The sequence below is a fragment of the Corylus avellana genome, chromosome 6 (genome assembly GCF_965113065.1).
Source record: "Corylus avellana chromosome 6, dhCorAvel1.hap1.2, whole genome shotgun sequence".
Lineage (NCBI taxonomy): Eukaryota > Viridiplantae > Streptophyta > Magnoliopsida > Fagales > Betulaceae > Corylus > Corylus avellana.
In genome coordinates this window covers 26,530,128-26,544,500 of record NC_142495.1, presented here as the reverse complement: position 1 = coordinate 26,544,500, position 14,373 = coordinate 26,530,128, and the positions used below count along the sequence as shown (strand labels likewise).

General features: G+C 35.1%; 2 protein-coding genes across 4 annotated transcripts; one reads left to right on the top strand and one right to left on the bottom strand.

Annotated features, from left to right (window-relative positions):
* Positions 1–1,765: 1,765 nt before the first annotated feature.
* On the bottom strand, positions 1,766–6,403 carry LOC132186435 (Nitrilase/cyanide hydratase and apolipoprotein N-acyltransferase family protein). Of its 2 annotated transcripts, none has more exons than XR_009440752.2 (9): positions 6,140–6,403; positions 5,782–5,918; positions 5,321–5,449; positions 4,171–4,229; positions 3,261–3,373; positions 3,100–3,192; positions 2,853–2,955; positions 2,503–2,581; positions 1,766–2,143 (listed from the first exon to the last, which is right to left on the bottom strand). XR_009440752.2 is itself a non-coding variant. In XM_059600412.2 (9 exons), the coding sequence occupies exons 1-9, from the start codon at positions 6,338–6,340 to the stop codon at positions 2,102–2,104; spliced, it is 960 nt and encodes a 319-aa protein (XP_059456395.2). In that variant the 5' UTR covers positions 6,341–6,403; the 3' UTR covers positions 1,766–2,101. The 2 variants fall into 2 exon arrangements, 1 of the variants encoding a protein (XP_059456395.2); XM_059600412.2 differs by having other exon boundaries at positions 2,503–2,585.
* A 2,048-nt stretch (positions 6,404–8,451) lies between these two features.
* LOC132186460 (Protein phosphatase 2C family protein) lies at positions 8,452–14,201 on the top strand. 2 transcript variants are annotated; one of them, XM_059600438.2, is made up of 5 exons: positions 8,452–8,857; positions 9,454–9,945; positions 11,135–11,502; positions 12,957–13,193; positions 13,676–14,201. In XM_059600438.2, exons 2-5 carry the CDS (start codon positions 9,621–9,623, stop codon positions 13,898–13,900), a joined length of 1,155 nt encoding a protein of 384 aa, XP_059456421.1. In that variant the 5' UTR covers positions 8,452–8,857; positions 9,454–9,620; the 3' UTR covers positions 13,901–14,201. The 2 variants fall into 2 exon arrangements, with proteins under 2 accessions (XP_059456421.1, XP_059456420.1); XM_059600437.2 differs by having other exon boundaries at positions 8,453–8,857; positions 11,120–11,502.
* Positions 14,202–14,373: the final 172 nt, after the last annotated feature.

Genomic DNA, 14,373 nt, shown 5'->3' with positions numbered 1-14,373 from the left:
GACATAAAAGGAAGTTAAAATTAAAGGCATTTTAAATGCATATCACTTTGAGAAAGTTTAGATTCCCACTCCTTCCAGTCAGTTGAAAAAGTCATTTTAATATGAAATAATTGAGGGATGATACAACAAGTGTCCAACTTTTGCCATCTTTTGTAATTTTTTTTTTAAAAAAAAAAAGATGAAAAAAATGTCTGAAGCAATAATATTTATTTTTGGTCCTCTTTTTTTTTTCTTTTTTTTTTTGGTGTTTTTTTGTTTAAAAAGAAAATTGGTATTTTTTTCATAATAATGACATTTAAAAAAAAATACAAAAAAAAAAAGACCAAAAAAAATATTATTGCTTCATACATTTATTTTTTATTTTTTAAATTACAAAAAAAAAAAAGAAGCAAAAATTGACTATTTGTTGAGCAAAATAGTTGGGCCTTTAACATTTCCCAAAATAATTTGATCAAATCCTACGGCCAAATTTTTCAGACCTGAACAGGGATTTGTTGGCACTATATTATATTGGATATGAAATAACTTTGTGTGATCCTTATCCACTATCCAGATGAAAAAGTATCCCCGACTGAATTGTTGGCACTATATTGAATATGAATTAACTTTGTTATTACAATTCCAAAAATAAAAAAAATATGGTCTTTGGTTGTGATACCCTCTTAAGTTATTAATTTGCACATGGAGAGAGTAAATTATAAAGAAGTTTATGGGTGTTAAATCCTGTATTAATAAGTTATTAGATGAGGTAAATAATTCTAGGTAAATAATTCTAAAAAACTCTGTGCGTGTTATATATATTACTACTTATCTCAAAAGTTATAAGTGGTGATTTAACATGATAACAGAACAAATGTCTTGAATTCAAACATTGTCTTCATTATTCACCTCTCATTTTAAATAAATACTTTATGTATCGGGTTTTACTTATAATAGAAGAGTTTGAGTCCACATGTGAGATGAGGAAAGTGATAATTAAATAATTAATTTTTCACACTTTTATATGAACTTCAAGTTTTTTGGATAAATAATTATTTAACAAATTAGAATAATAACTTAGATATATAGCTAACACTTTTCTCATGTGAGTTTGAGCTTTTAATCAAGGGTAATATAAATCATTCATCAGTGGAGACCCAACAAAGTTAAATTGATCAGATGCTTACATAAAGAGGAAGACTTAAAATAAAAAGGTAGCTAGATCGAGATTAAAAGTAGCATCAATGACATCAGAAGGCACTTACTTATAATCCACTTTCAAAAGTATTCCTCCAGGGCATAGGAAATATAAACATAGAGATGATTGATTCAGATATTTATTAATATGTAGAACTCATTAAAAATTAGCTTAAAATGAAAAGTGTCTAAGAGTTTATATACACATAGTTAACATTACACTTAACCATTGTGAGACACTTACGATTGTAATATTCATCACACTCTGCAACTAACATCCCAACGAACCATCATTCCCAGCTCGCTAACTTCATAGGTCCTTTCTTTTACAAGTAGTTGCCCTCTCAAGGTCGCCCCATCCGTGATTCAGCCACAAAGCCGCAAATCACTCAGTCTTATACTTGACGAGCTGGGTTTGATCTTATACTTGACGTGATGGTTGCTCTAATACCAAATAGAACAAAAATAATGTAAAACTCACATTTGAAAATCAGCTTGTAAGGAGAAGGTGTTCAAGAGCCTATATAAACATGGTACCAAAGCAAAATACTTAGAATCATAACTTACCATCTAGGAAGCATAAAGTTCGATCACTTGAACTACGCACATCCATACTTTAACTAAAGGTAAAGCCAACATACATGTAAAAACCAGTTTTATTATGTCAACACCTCCCAATTTAAAGATACAAGAAGGTAATATCCAAGGTATAAAAATGCAGAAGAGGAGACACTTATTAACAGCTCGCAGTGAAGGATATAATAACTTTATTACGCAATTTCAGATGCCATAATAGTATTGTTGTCCCCATAACTTCGAGCAGTAGCAGTTTTGTCTTCTTACATAAAGAGTACAAGGAAGCTTCAAATGGCTCTGGGTACGATTTGGATTGCATGGAATACAGGATATATACCAGGTCCAAAATTTATAGTGATGCAGATTTCCAGTAGTCAATGGGCTTCCGTTGCTGAAGAAGAATATTAGATTAGAAACATGAAAAAATGGCATCTTTTATAATCTAAAAATTGATTTAAAAAAAATAAAACTACGCATATGAATCACACATTCAACAAAGTTCACCACCGGCAACCTCCTGTGAGAGTGCATAAAGGTACATGTATGCACATGAGGCCGTGCAAAGGTGCACACGGATTCACATGTTTAAATCCCACTTGGGCGCACAAGTTTAAAAACAAATTTCCTTTTAAGTTAAACACATCTATCATCTAGTCATCAAAAAAAAATAAAAATAAAAATAAAAATAAAAATTGAGTCTCTGTTTATTTCACGGTAATTTGTTTCCAGAGATAGATTCATAAAGCTTACCTTGGCAATTGGTATCTTTGCTCTCACTGAATCAAGTAGTGAGAAATCAATATCGGCTACGGCAATCCCTGTTGACAGTCTATCTGAAACAGAAAAACAGAACCAGCTGTTAATATTAATGTTGCCGCAGCAGCTAGTATGCATATACCAGGCACCAAAGGTGATGCCAACGAATAAATTAGCATTTTCTGTAAAATTTCACATATAAAAGCCAGTCTTAGGGAAGAGAAGGTTGCTCCAACAATAATCATTAGACATCATCTTGTATTTTGAAGGATGAATCAGTGATGTTGAACACACCAATGTGCAAAGGTGAAACTTCAGGATGTACAAAAGGACCTAGTTCTCACCAGGCAGTCTACCAACTACAGTTCCCCATGGATCAATGATTAATGAGTCACCGTAGCTTTCTCTTTTATCATTGTTCTTTCCAGCTTGTGCAGCAGCTATGACCTGATGATGCATTCAGCAATCATTCTCAAATTGGAGCAGTAGGGGGCAACATAGCATACAAGATGGGCATGTCAATGGACTTGATTTTACTACAAATGCTCTAACAAAATCGTTCTGATACTGGAGGTGAAAGTAAGTTCATACATAGCATTGAGTCTCAATTGCACGAGCACGAAGAAGAATCTCCCAGTGTGCCTGACCAGTTACTTTAGTAAAAGCTGCAGGTACCAATAGTACCTGCAGATTTGCAAGTGTCAGATTCAGCACAACGTATTCAACTACAAAGCCAAGAAATCAACTCATACCTGCGCATCATGTTGGAATCTAAGCTGCTGGTAGAGATCTGGGAATCTCAAATCATAGCAAACTGTCAGGCCCAAACGTCCAAGGGGGCTGTCTACAGCAACAATATCCTTCCCTAAAAACATTATAGTTTTAGTAGCTTAGATGCAGAAAAAAAGAGAGGTGTTTTTTTCTGAAAACATGAACACTATCCAGTTTTACAATACCAATTGTCCAAAAAGCTTAAACAATTAGGTAATGAGCCCAAAAATACATATCAAGTCACACACACTTCCATCCCCCCAAAATGCAGTAGGAAACCGCACATGGATTCCTAAAAATGAAAAATGATATGAACTTAATTTCCTGAATGAGGACATACCAAGACTTGAACCAAAGTTCCAACAGACAAACATTTCGCCAATTGCTTATGACTTAAGCTATTAAGAAATGAGCCTAACAATATATATGAATCTCACATATACAAAATAAAAGCAAAATGAAAAAAAGAACAGAGGATAAGGAAACCTCCCCCACTCCCCCTTACGCACTAGACTTTGAGTAATGACTATATGGCACACGTGGTACATATGACTAAAGGATATGTCAAATATTGAAATAACAAACTACAAAAACAATAAGGTTTCTTTCTTGAAACGAAAAAAGGATAAGAGCCAAGAAACAAAAAAGGCCAAAAGATTTTATCCAGATCAACTAGTAGGTGTGTCATTATCTCCTCATAAATTTGCAAGAACTTGAGATGGGAAGATACTGATGTCAAAAGGATTCAACAAAACGCTTTCTTATTTAACAATATCCGTTTTATAGAAAAATAAACGAATAAAGCAGAAAAAAAAAAAAAAAAAGTAGAACATGAGGAGGCATTCACTCATTTAACTTGGATATCATATATGTGAGTTTGAAAAAAAATACCTGCTTCGGTAAAGTTACTTTCCTTGTATACTCTTCCACCAGGAACATCCACATCAAACCTTAAAACAGAAAGAAATTGTTTCATTTACAGTATCCTGTTGAACAAACCATATCATCACAAACACCAGCAGCTCGACTACAGGAGAAAGTTTTGTCAGCTTGAGCTGATACTGCCATTCTCTCCCTCTCTCTCTCTCTCTCTCTAACATACAAACATGCACACAAGTGCACAAACACAACACAAACCAACAGATGTAAAGACACATAAACACATGCGCACACGCACACACCAAGTATATATCCTGCTGAACCTTTGACGTATGGGTTTCATCTCTAAGTTGCGCTTATCAGTAGGAAAAGTCTTGACACTGTCACTTGACAAGAAGGACAAATTTTAAAGGTCTCATTCCAGAAAAATCTACTGACTTGATAGATTGGGTCCTCTCCCTCTCTAACATCACACACACATGTGCACAAACACAACACATGTAAAGACACACACACACACACACCAAGTAATATATCCCGAGGAATCTTTGACAAATGGAATTCATCTCTATGTTGCGCTTATCAGTAGGCAAAGTCCAGACGCTGTCACACTCTCTCTCTCTCTCTAACATACAACACACGTGCACACGTGCACAAACTGACACATGTAAAGACGCATGCATGCGCGTGCACACACACACCAAGTAATATATCCTGCTGATTCTTTGATGAATGGGTTTCATCTCTACGTTGCGCTTATCAGTAGCAAAGTCTTGACACCATCAATTGACAAGAAGGACAAAGTTTAAGGTTTCCATTAAAGAAAAATCTACTGACTTGATAGATTGGATCTTGAGAGAGAGAGAGAGATTAACAGCACTACAAAAGCTAGGCAAAAGCAAAAAGTTTTCCATCCACTTATAAGTGCTATGTGCAAGGCATTTTTGTCAAACTAAACATGCATGCATGGTTTAAGGATACAGCATTGATGGGGAAGACATTTCACCGAATAGAAGAAAATATAAATTAACATTTTAGTACACTTAACTTTAGAACTATCTTAAACAACAGAAATCTAAATACATGAAAGCTCAATAATAATGACTGAATGGAGAAGCTAAAAAACAAAAATCCCATTGAAACCCAAAGTTAATCAACTTACAAGTGTATCTTCCGATAAGTGCTTCTAATGTTCCCATTATCATCTACCACAACATGTGTGTTATACAGGTGTTCATCATCAGGTCCTTTTTCTTGGAAGCCTCCAAATGACAACCAAATGCTGGAATCTCTGTGATGCATGACAGAACAAGTCAATTACAGGAACAAAAAAATTCTTCACAGAACCCATTTCCTCATCCTGAAGAAAGATAAAAGAAAGAAAGCAAAAAAAAAAAAGCGACCCACTGACAACTACGATATAATTTCAAGAATGTAAACGCTAAACAATAATGAAGAATTTAGCAGTGAAGCAGACCTCGAGAAAAATGAATTGCACAATATACATTAAATAATAAGCAAAAACTCGGAAATCAAAATGATTCGTACAGGAAAAGTGTGCAAAATATAAGTTTCGTAAATTGAGAGAGGGGCTGGGGTAGATGGTGGGAGTTCGTTCACCACCTTGCTAGAGAGCAGTATCTTTGCATAATCGGTCCATCTAAGGGTTCTGCGATCTTCACACTGTCTCCATCCTTAGCACCCACATAAGAGAAAGCTTCGGGAAAGCAAAGCAACTTCGCCCCAGCCAACGCTGCTTCCTTTGTAGATAGAAACCCTTAAATTAAACTAACCAAAAAATAAAAAAATAACACCATAGAAATTTAACATGGAAAAATTCTACAGAAACCAGATTTAACATTGAGGAAAGCACCTAAATCTTAACGAAAAACTCGAGAAAAATTGGGAAAAAAAAAAATCAAATTTAAGATTCAAACACGCAAGTTAGAGTTGAGGTTTTTAGAAATGTGAGAGCAGTTACTCTGGTGAGGCGAGAACAGGTGGCGAAATTGGCGGCGAGGTCGTTAATGGAGGTCATCTGAGCGGCGGCGACTCGGACTGAGTTAGCGGCCATGTCTGAATCGGTGGTGGCTGCGCGTGCGAGGCGGGAGCTCGTGTGAGTGATGTGTGGCCGGCTCACGCTGATTGGACTAGTAAGGGCGAGGCGTAGACAAATTGGCATCGTTGTCTGAGACAGGAAGGCCTATTGTATGCGTGAAATGACTCTCGAACGGGCCAACGGCTTCCTTCGGTATTTTTGCTAGATGACCCTTTAACTTTTCTGTATATGTAATACTAGCCCAGTGCGGTTTAATCGCTTGTCCGAATTTACCTCTTATAGAAATCGTGTTTAAAGGCGTAAAAAATGATCTCCTTGAGTTGCATTTAAATGAAGAGACGGAGAAGTGGAGAACCATTATGCATGAACGGACTCTTAGGCGGAGTAATGTCAGGGGATTTTTTTATTTTTTTAAAGTTGATGTAGCTTTTAAAATTACTATTAAATTCTAGATGAATCATACTTAAATTTTGATCTAATGATGATTTTAAAAGTCACATCAACTTTAGAATGATCAAAAGAGAACAAAAAAATAGTGTTTAATATTATTTTCTAAATCTTGGTCCGTGATCGAGCCTAAAGAGGTTTAAAAAAATGTATATATGACTAGGCTTATTGTCCATCAAAACTTTGTTTTCTGTTTTTTGGCCCATTGTTGACTCTGGCTTGTTATCGGCCCTTTCGAATTTTGGCCCGTTGTCGGCCCTTCTTATTTTTGGCTTATTATTGTCCTTTTTGGATTTTTGTTTGTTGTCCGCCATGCATTGCATTTAGTAGTCACTAACGCCGCAACATGTTGCCGTTGTTGGCCGCTCGCCAACCTTTGTCTCCTTTGGTGGCGTTTGCAGTCAGTCTTCACCGCCAACCTCTATTTATTAGCTATCGTTTACAACTCATTCCCAGCCTCCGCCACCGTCATCGCTGCTACACAAAAAAAAAAAAAAAAAAAACCAAAAACCAAAAACCAAAAAAAAAAAAAAAAAAAAAATCCTTTGGTTATGTTTTTCAAACTCAAGCTTCCAGAATCTTTCACCTTGAGTTTAAGGAATGATGTTATAATGTGTTTTGAATATATTATGATATTTATATTTCCTAGTATATTTTGATTTATGTTTTCTTGTATAAGTCGATTAAGATTTACTTGTATAGATCGACTTATTTAACTATAAATAGAGACCTATGTACTGTAAACAATCAAGTAAATGAGAGTACAATATAGCTTTATGAGTCATTCAGAGTAGTGAACGTAGGTGTCTAATACTAAGCCACTCGTAAATTCTTTGTGTTCTTTTCTCTCTATTGCTTCTGTTGTTATTTATGTATTTTAGTTTTTCTCACAAACTTTAACATTGTATCAAAGTTCATCATATTTGAACATTCAATATGCAGCCTCTAGTGTGGTTGCAGAAACATCAAGTTAATGTGTGGTTTCCAAATGTTGGGCAAAGCATAATGAGTAAGGTTAAAACTATATTTATCTCGTAACTATTCCACAACATCTGACATAGCAGTCTCAACTAATTATTATATATTTTTTTGTTAGTAATGCTACAAATTATATTTTTATTTTTACAATACTAACATAACAATCTCAATAAATCCATGAATCGGTTAGTGTTAAAAAATAAAATTGGTTAGATCTGTCATGTTAACATTGTATAATGAATAAAAATATAATAAAAAATTAAAATTAAACATATTTAATGAAAATAATATAATATTAAAAAATTATATGATTAGAATGAGCCTTTATTTATCGAGTGTAGATAGCATACTCTTCTTCTCTTTTTCTTTTTTTAAACAATGGTTGGCCCTTAAGAGTTAGTTGAATTTGTAATGTTATCTGTACGTGATAAAATGTAATGTTTACAGCATTACTCGAACATAATTTATAAAAGTAATGTTAGAAACTTTATTTTTATTTCATAACTATCTGATGCAAAGTTTCACTTAAATTTTAGATCAGTTCTTACTTATTTATTTTTTAAATTCAAAGATAAATTAAGACTATCAAGTTAATATTATATGATAATTATTAAATAAAAATATAATTTATAGCATTATTTTAATTTATTGTACGTGTGCCGACTTATGGGTGAGGCCTGGGATTGAGTCACCCATGACGTTTGTCACGTTTCCCGTTTCCCACGAAAAAAAAAATGTACAGAAAAGAAAACTGAGAAAATATAAAAGAAAACTTTTACTATATAAAGGGGAGGGAAAGATGAGCAAAGGCTGCCTAAAATGGTGGTTTGTTGGAGGTCAAAGTCAAAACCCCAGGCAATAAATTAGAAAACCAAAACTGAAAATCCAACCCAAAAGCCAAAAGCCCATAGGAGAGGCACCTATGGTGGATTTCAAACCGAGGGAATTTGTTGAATAGCCTCTCTTTAAAAGAAACAAAAAAAGAAAGAAAGAGAGAAACTAGAACCAGAAACAGCTGCATATAATCTCTGCCTCCCCTCCCTCTCCGTCTCTCTAGATCTACCCCTTTATACGTTCTGACAACATTTTTGTCTGTGTCAGAACATTCCAAATCTACCTTATTGATGATCAGATAAATGGGTTCTTTTCAGCTAAGGCTATAATTCAAAAGTTATACACAAAGGGGTAGAATATTCCTCAAAGCATAGATTCAAGGTATGTTTAGAAGTTCCTGTGTTTTCAATTCTGTGCATAATTGTACAATTCTTGTCTTATGATTAATGTTTTGTCATTTCATCACATACCCGTGAACTTGTTTGATCTTCTATTGCTGAAAGACTAATGTTTTAACATTTTGATCATTGTGGTAAGCTCAAACCGTTCAATTTCTGAGAATATCCCTTTCTTTGTTAATAGCTTCCGAATTGATACTACTTGCATTTTGTTCTTTCTTGCAAATTTATGTAGAACATTTTCCGTTCGTACCCATCAATTTTTTTGGGGTAAGTTTTTGCTCATATTTTGCTACATGTACATAATTGATTATTCCTGCATTTCTGTTTTTCTTATACACTATCGTGTAGTTTTTGTGGACGCCCATTGTTTCGATTGATCTTCTATACCTGTACAGGCTGGTGGTGCCTGCAATTTGCTTTTTTGTCTCAAAATCGTATCGTGCACACGATAAAATTTTATTGTTTTCTTGAATACCTGCATGGCATGATGTTGTCTACCATCTGATTTTTGTCTCAAATTCATATTCCGTTTATGCACACACCCATTAAATTTTTGAATGCTTTACACCTTTGCAGATTAATGGTGTCTGCATTCATCAATGAGTATCTGATTTCCAGTACATGTAACTTACTTTTCGGAATTGAGGGGAAATTAGAGCAGAAACTAGGGTTCAACCTTGTTCTTGATAATAGTTTGATGAATAATTTGATTGTTGGGTCATTTGGGTGAGAATATGTAAGGGATGGTATCAACTTCATTGATGAAGATTGTGTCACCCTGTTGGAAACCTTCTGTTGAGGGTGAAAACTCCAGTAATCGCGGTGACGTGAGTGGTCGGGTTGATGGTTTGTTGTGGTACAAGGATTCAGGACAGCATGTGAATGGAGATTTTTCAATGGCAGTAATTCAAGCAAACAATCTGTTGGAAGACCATAGCCAACTTGAATCAGGGTCAATGAGTTCGCTTGAATCAGGTCCTCATGGAACATTTGTTGGAGTTTACGATGGACATGGAGGTCCGGAAGCTGCCCGTTTTATAAATGATCACCTATTTAACAATATCAAGAGTAAGTTGTTCTTCCATATCACACATCATCCGAGTTTGTGCAATTTATTATTATGTCGGCTTGATGGTTATTTTATTTGTGGGCAGTTCCTCCTATGCAAATGTGGCTAATTAGTAGTTCTGTTATCTTTTGATCTTTATGCACTTGGGGAATTCAATATATTCATGGATTTTGATGGTCATGATTTTGCAGTCATACTGATATTCAGTGCATAGCAGAGCAAAATGGCATCGGCAAATAATGTTTTGGTGCTTCAGTCCCATGTCTGCTGCATGCCAGTCATGTAGTTGCTTGGATATTGAAGATTCTTTTGATTTTTCCCACTCTAGCACTGTCTTCAAAACGTGTTAATGACATGTTTGATTATCTTAGAGTATTTAAAGTTAGAATAGAGGACCACTTTCAGTAGACTGCATGATAAGACTTAGCATCAATTAGTGAAGTTGGAGCTCTGTAGTTTAAGATTCTTTAAACAGTGATGGTCTATTTTGATTGTAAAGTTCCCATCTCAATGTCAGATTCAGGATTGGAATTGGTTGCCATTGGTGATAAACCAGAAAAGTGAAAGTCATGGAAATTATTTTCTAATAGGTTGGAACCGAGGAAGAATCAAGAATAAATTAGGTGTTGTAATCTAAAGCTTCTCAAGGAAAAGGAAGCATGTGTTGTTTTATGGAGTTATTGGTCACATTTTTTGAGTTCTCTAATAATATGAAATCCATTCGAATTCCAGGGACAATTAAAGGAAACAGGCTTAAGTTAATGCAATAAAAGTGGGTTACATTAGCTTAATTAGAATAAGAATTATGACATTGGATGCATCAATTTCCTATGAGTGGAGAATTTGCTTTTAATTCCTAACTTGTTTCCATGATTATAGGTTGCAAGTTATTAGTTGTAAGAATTCAGAAAAATGCAAAGTTTTCAAAATATGTAGTGCTAATGCGACTGACAATTAAGTAAAGGTTTTCATGGATGATAGCACCTAGAAAACAATAATTTTCTCTATGTTAAGATATGGACAATGATCTAGTTTTACATTCCCTCTCTCTCTCTCTCTCTCTCTCTCTCTCCCCAATTTTTTAAAATTTTAATTAAATCCAATGCATATGTTTACCTCTTTTTTTCTTTTTTCTTTTTTCTGAGCTAATGCATATGTTTACTGACTTGACAGCTATTCGTGCTGCAGAGTTCACATCAGAGAATCAAGGAATGTCAGCAGATGTTATCAACAAAGCATTCTTGGCAACTGAAGAGGAATTCCTCTCTCTAGTAAAGAAGCAATGGCTAAGGAAGCCACAAATTGCTTCTGTTGGTTCATGTTGTTTAGTAGGCATAATATGCTCCGGACTGCTTTACATTGCAAATGCAGGAGATTCTCGGGTGGTGTTGGGAAGACAGGAGAAGGCCGTTAAAGTGGCTAAAGCCGTTCAGTTATCGTCTGAGCACAATGCTAGTGTGGAATCTGTGAGGGAGGAATTGCATTCGCTGCATCCCGATGATCCCCAGATTGTGGTTTTAAAGCACAAGGTTTGGCGTGTGAAGGGTCTGATACAGGTGATTTCTTGAGGAGTATTTGATTTTTTCCACTTTTATTCTTTATCTTTTCCTGAATAACCCTTTATTTTATATGCTTTTTAAGTCATTGTGTGACCCTCTAAATGTATGAGATTCCTATTTCGACATGTGTGTGATTTGTCAAGGATATGCTATTGGATTAAACAGAAATATTAAATATATGCATTGGCTTACAATTATTTATGGTTTTACTATTTCCATTTAGTTCTTTAGATTTACTCTTTATATCCCTAATGATCCTTTGAGATGCTATATCTCTTCCCACTAGAGAGATGATAGTGGATTGGGTTAATAAGGTAACAGATCCCACCCAATGGGGATGTGTTTGGAAATTAGATAATTGGGACAACACAGGTTTGGGTTTAAGATACTAAACCATGTTGGGTTTCATGCTGGTTCATATTTACATGAGAAATGCTACACAAACTCCCAAGTACTACTCCTTAATGTAGCAGTTGTCACGTCAGCTTTCTACTACAACTTTTTTTAATCCCATCTGCTTACTTTATTTTTGCAACTACCACATCAGGGAATAAGCACTTGGGAGTGTGGGGTTAGGAGTTCGTGTAGCATTTCTCTATTTGCATTAGAAATATTAGTTTTATGCTGTTGTACATGGGATTTGAATGCAGATGCTGGAAATATATGTTGAGCTTTACATATTATCTGATAACCTGTCATGTCCTGCCCAGATGGGATTGATTTCATATAGATTAATTTGGGTTAGGGATGGGTTGAAGATGATTTACTGAATCCTAAGTCAGGTTCAGGGCTGGGTTGGGTCAGGGCAACCTTGAACCTGGTAGGGGTTGGGTTGGGCTGCCATGTCCCAAATCTGCCCCACCCCCAACCCCCCCTGGCCACCCACGTTATTTTCCCAACCCTATTATTATTTTCTTTTTTTTGATTGTCGCTAAATGTTTCTCAAATGGTTATTCTCACATGGACGCATACGGTGCATCTATGATCTTATTTTCAATCATTCTTGTGTACTCCTTGTGTAAAAAAAAAAAAGAAAGAAATTTAGTCATTCTTTGCTCATGGTTTATCAAACTTTCAGTTGGGCTCCCTTGTTCACTGAATAAGTTTAGGTATTGAATTAAAAAGAAAAAATGGTTTACAGAAAAAAGTTGGAATTTTATATGGAAATAAAATATGAGTGAGTGTGGAGAATCTAAGTATTCACTTCAGCTTGACCAATAACACATATTTTAGAATATTAATTGTATGTGACCATTTTAGAACTTCTACTGGTTCTAGTTTAGAATAATTTACAGTTTTTGGGTTCTTAAGTGACGTGCAAAATGAGCATTCTACATTTCGAAAATCAGAAAGTTTTATGGACGATTCTTGCTCAGGAAATCAGCATGGTCCTTACACAAGTATCGCCCAGATAGAGAATTACTGTATTGACAGTTTTGACATTCTTGCAGGTTTCAAGATCCATTGGCGATGCCTATTTGAAGAAGGCAGAGTTCAATAGAGAGCCTTTATTGTCGAAGTTTAGACTGCCAGGAACCTTCCACAAGCCAATTCTTAAAGCTGAGCCTGCAATATCAGTGCAGAAACTCTACCCTGAAGATCAGTTTCTTATATTTGCATCGGATGGCCTATGGGAGCACCTAAGCAATCAGGAGGCAGTTGACATCGTCCAGAGCTGTCCACGTAATGTATGATTCCTACTTATTGTTTGTTTCTTTTGTATTTACGTTGGACACTTTTCTAACTGACTTTGGGAAAGGATGACATTGATGATATCTTAAGGTACCTTATTTCTTTCATTGAGTTATAAGAACAGGTAGCCTGTTTCCTTCCCTTTTTTTGTTTTTTTGTTTTGAATAAGTTGAAGGTAAAAGTATAGTTCTTACATGTGCAACGAACTAGAAACTTTCACTGCACAATTGCAAATAACTAGAGATTCTCTTGCAACCTCTAAGAAGCTTATTTGTTCTTTGAAGCAGCCGCGGCTGACTTTTTCCAATAACTTAAATAGTGAAATTGCTTATATTCATTTTATTGGAGCATGGTGGAGAGGCCTTTTTCTATTTGTATGGTGTCATTAGTTAGAAGTATTGTGTAACTAGTTACTTAGAAGTCATTATTTGTTGAAGTTGCTGCCGGATGAATATAAACATTTCCTATATTTTTGCAGGGCATTGCAAGGAAACTTGTCAAAGCTGCACTTTGTGAAGCAGCAAAGAAAAGAGAAATGAGATACTTAGACTTGAAGAAGATTGATCGAGGGGTGAGGAGACATTTTCATGATGACATTACAGTTATAGTTTTGTTTCTTGATTCCCATCTGATCAGTCGCAGCTCCTGGCATGGACCACTACTTTCAATCAGGGGAGGTGGCGGTATCTTTGCCAACACCTAGTTTAAGAGGTTCTGAATATCTATCCTTGAACCCTATTTTCTTCAATTGTATCGAGAAACATTCTTTTTATTTTACCCTTCAAAGAGAGAAGTTACAGAAAATTCTTTTTTTATTTTATTTTATTTTTCCTAATGTGTAGTGATGCTTCACAGAAACATTTTCCCGTAAAGCCATAAGAAATCTCACCATAAATGTTAGAGTTAATGGCTAGACAGGGGAATGCCTTGGGAAATATCTTCTGTAGGAATTGTCTGGTGATTGATTGACAAAAACAACTTAACAATAGCTATGGTTTTTGCTCTGATTGCCTAATAACATGTCTAATATTATCACGGAATGTGAGACTTAAGCATATGGATAACATTCAGTTTTACATTGTCTAGTTGCCTTTGTTTGGTAGCTGTTAACAGGTTATTAGGAATATTGAAATTGAAGGCAACTCAAGAACAAGAATATTTGTTGATTTTTGAGTG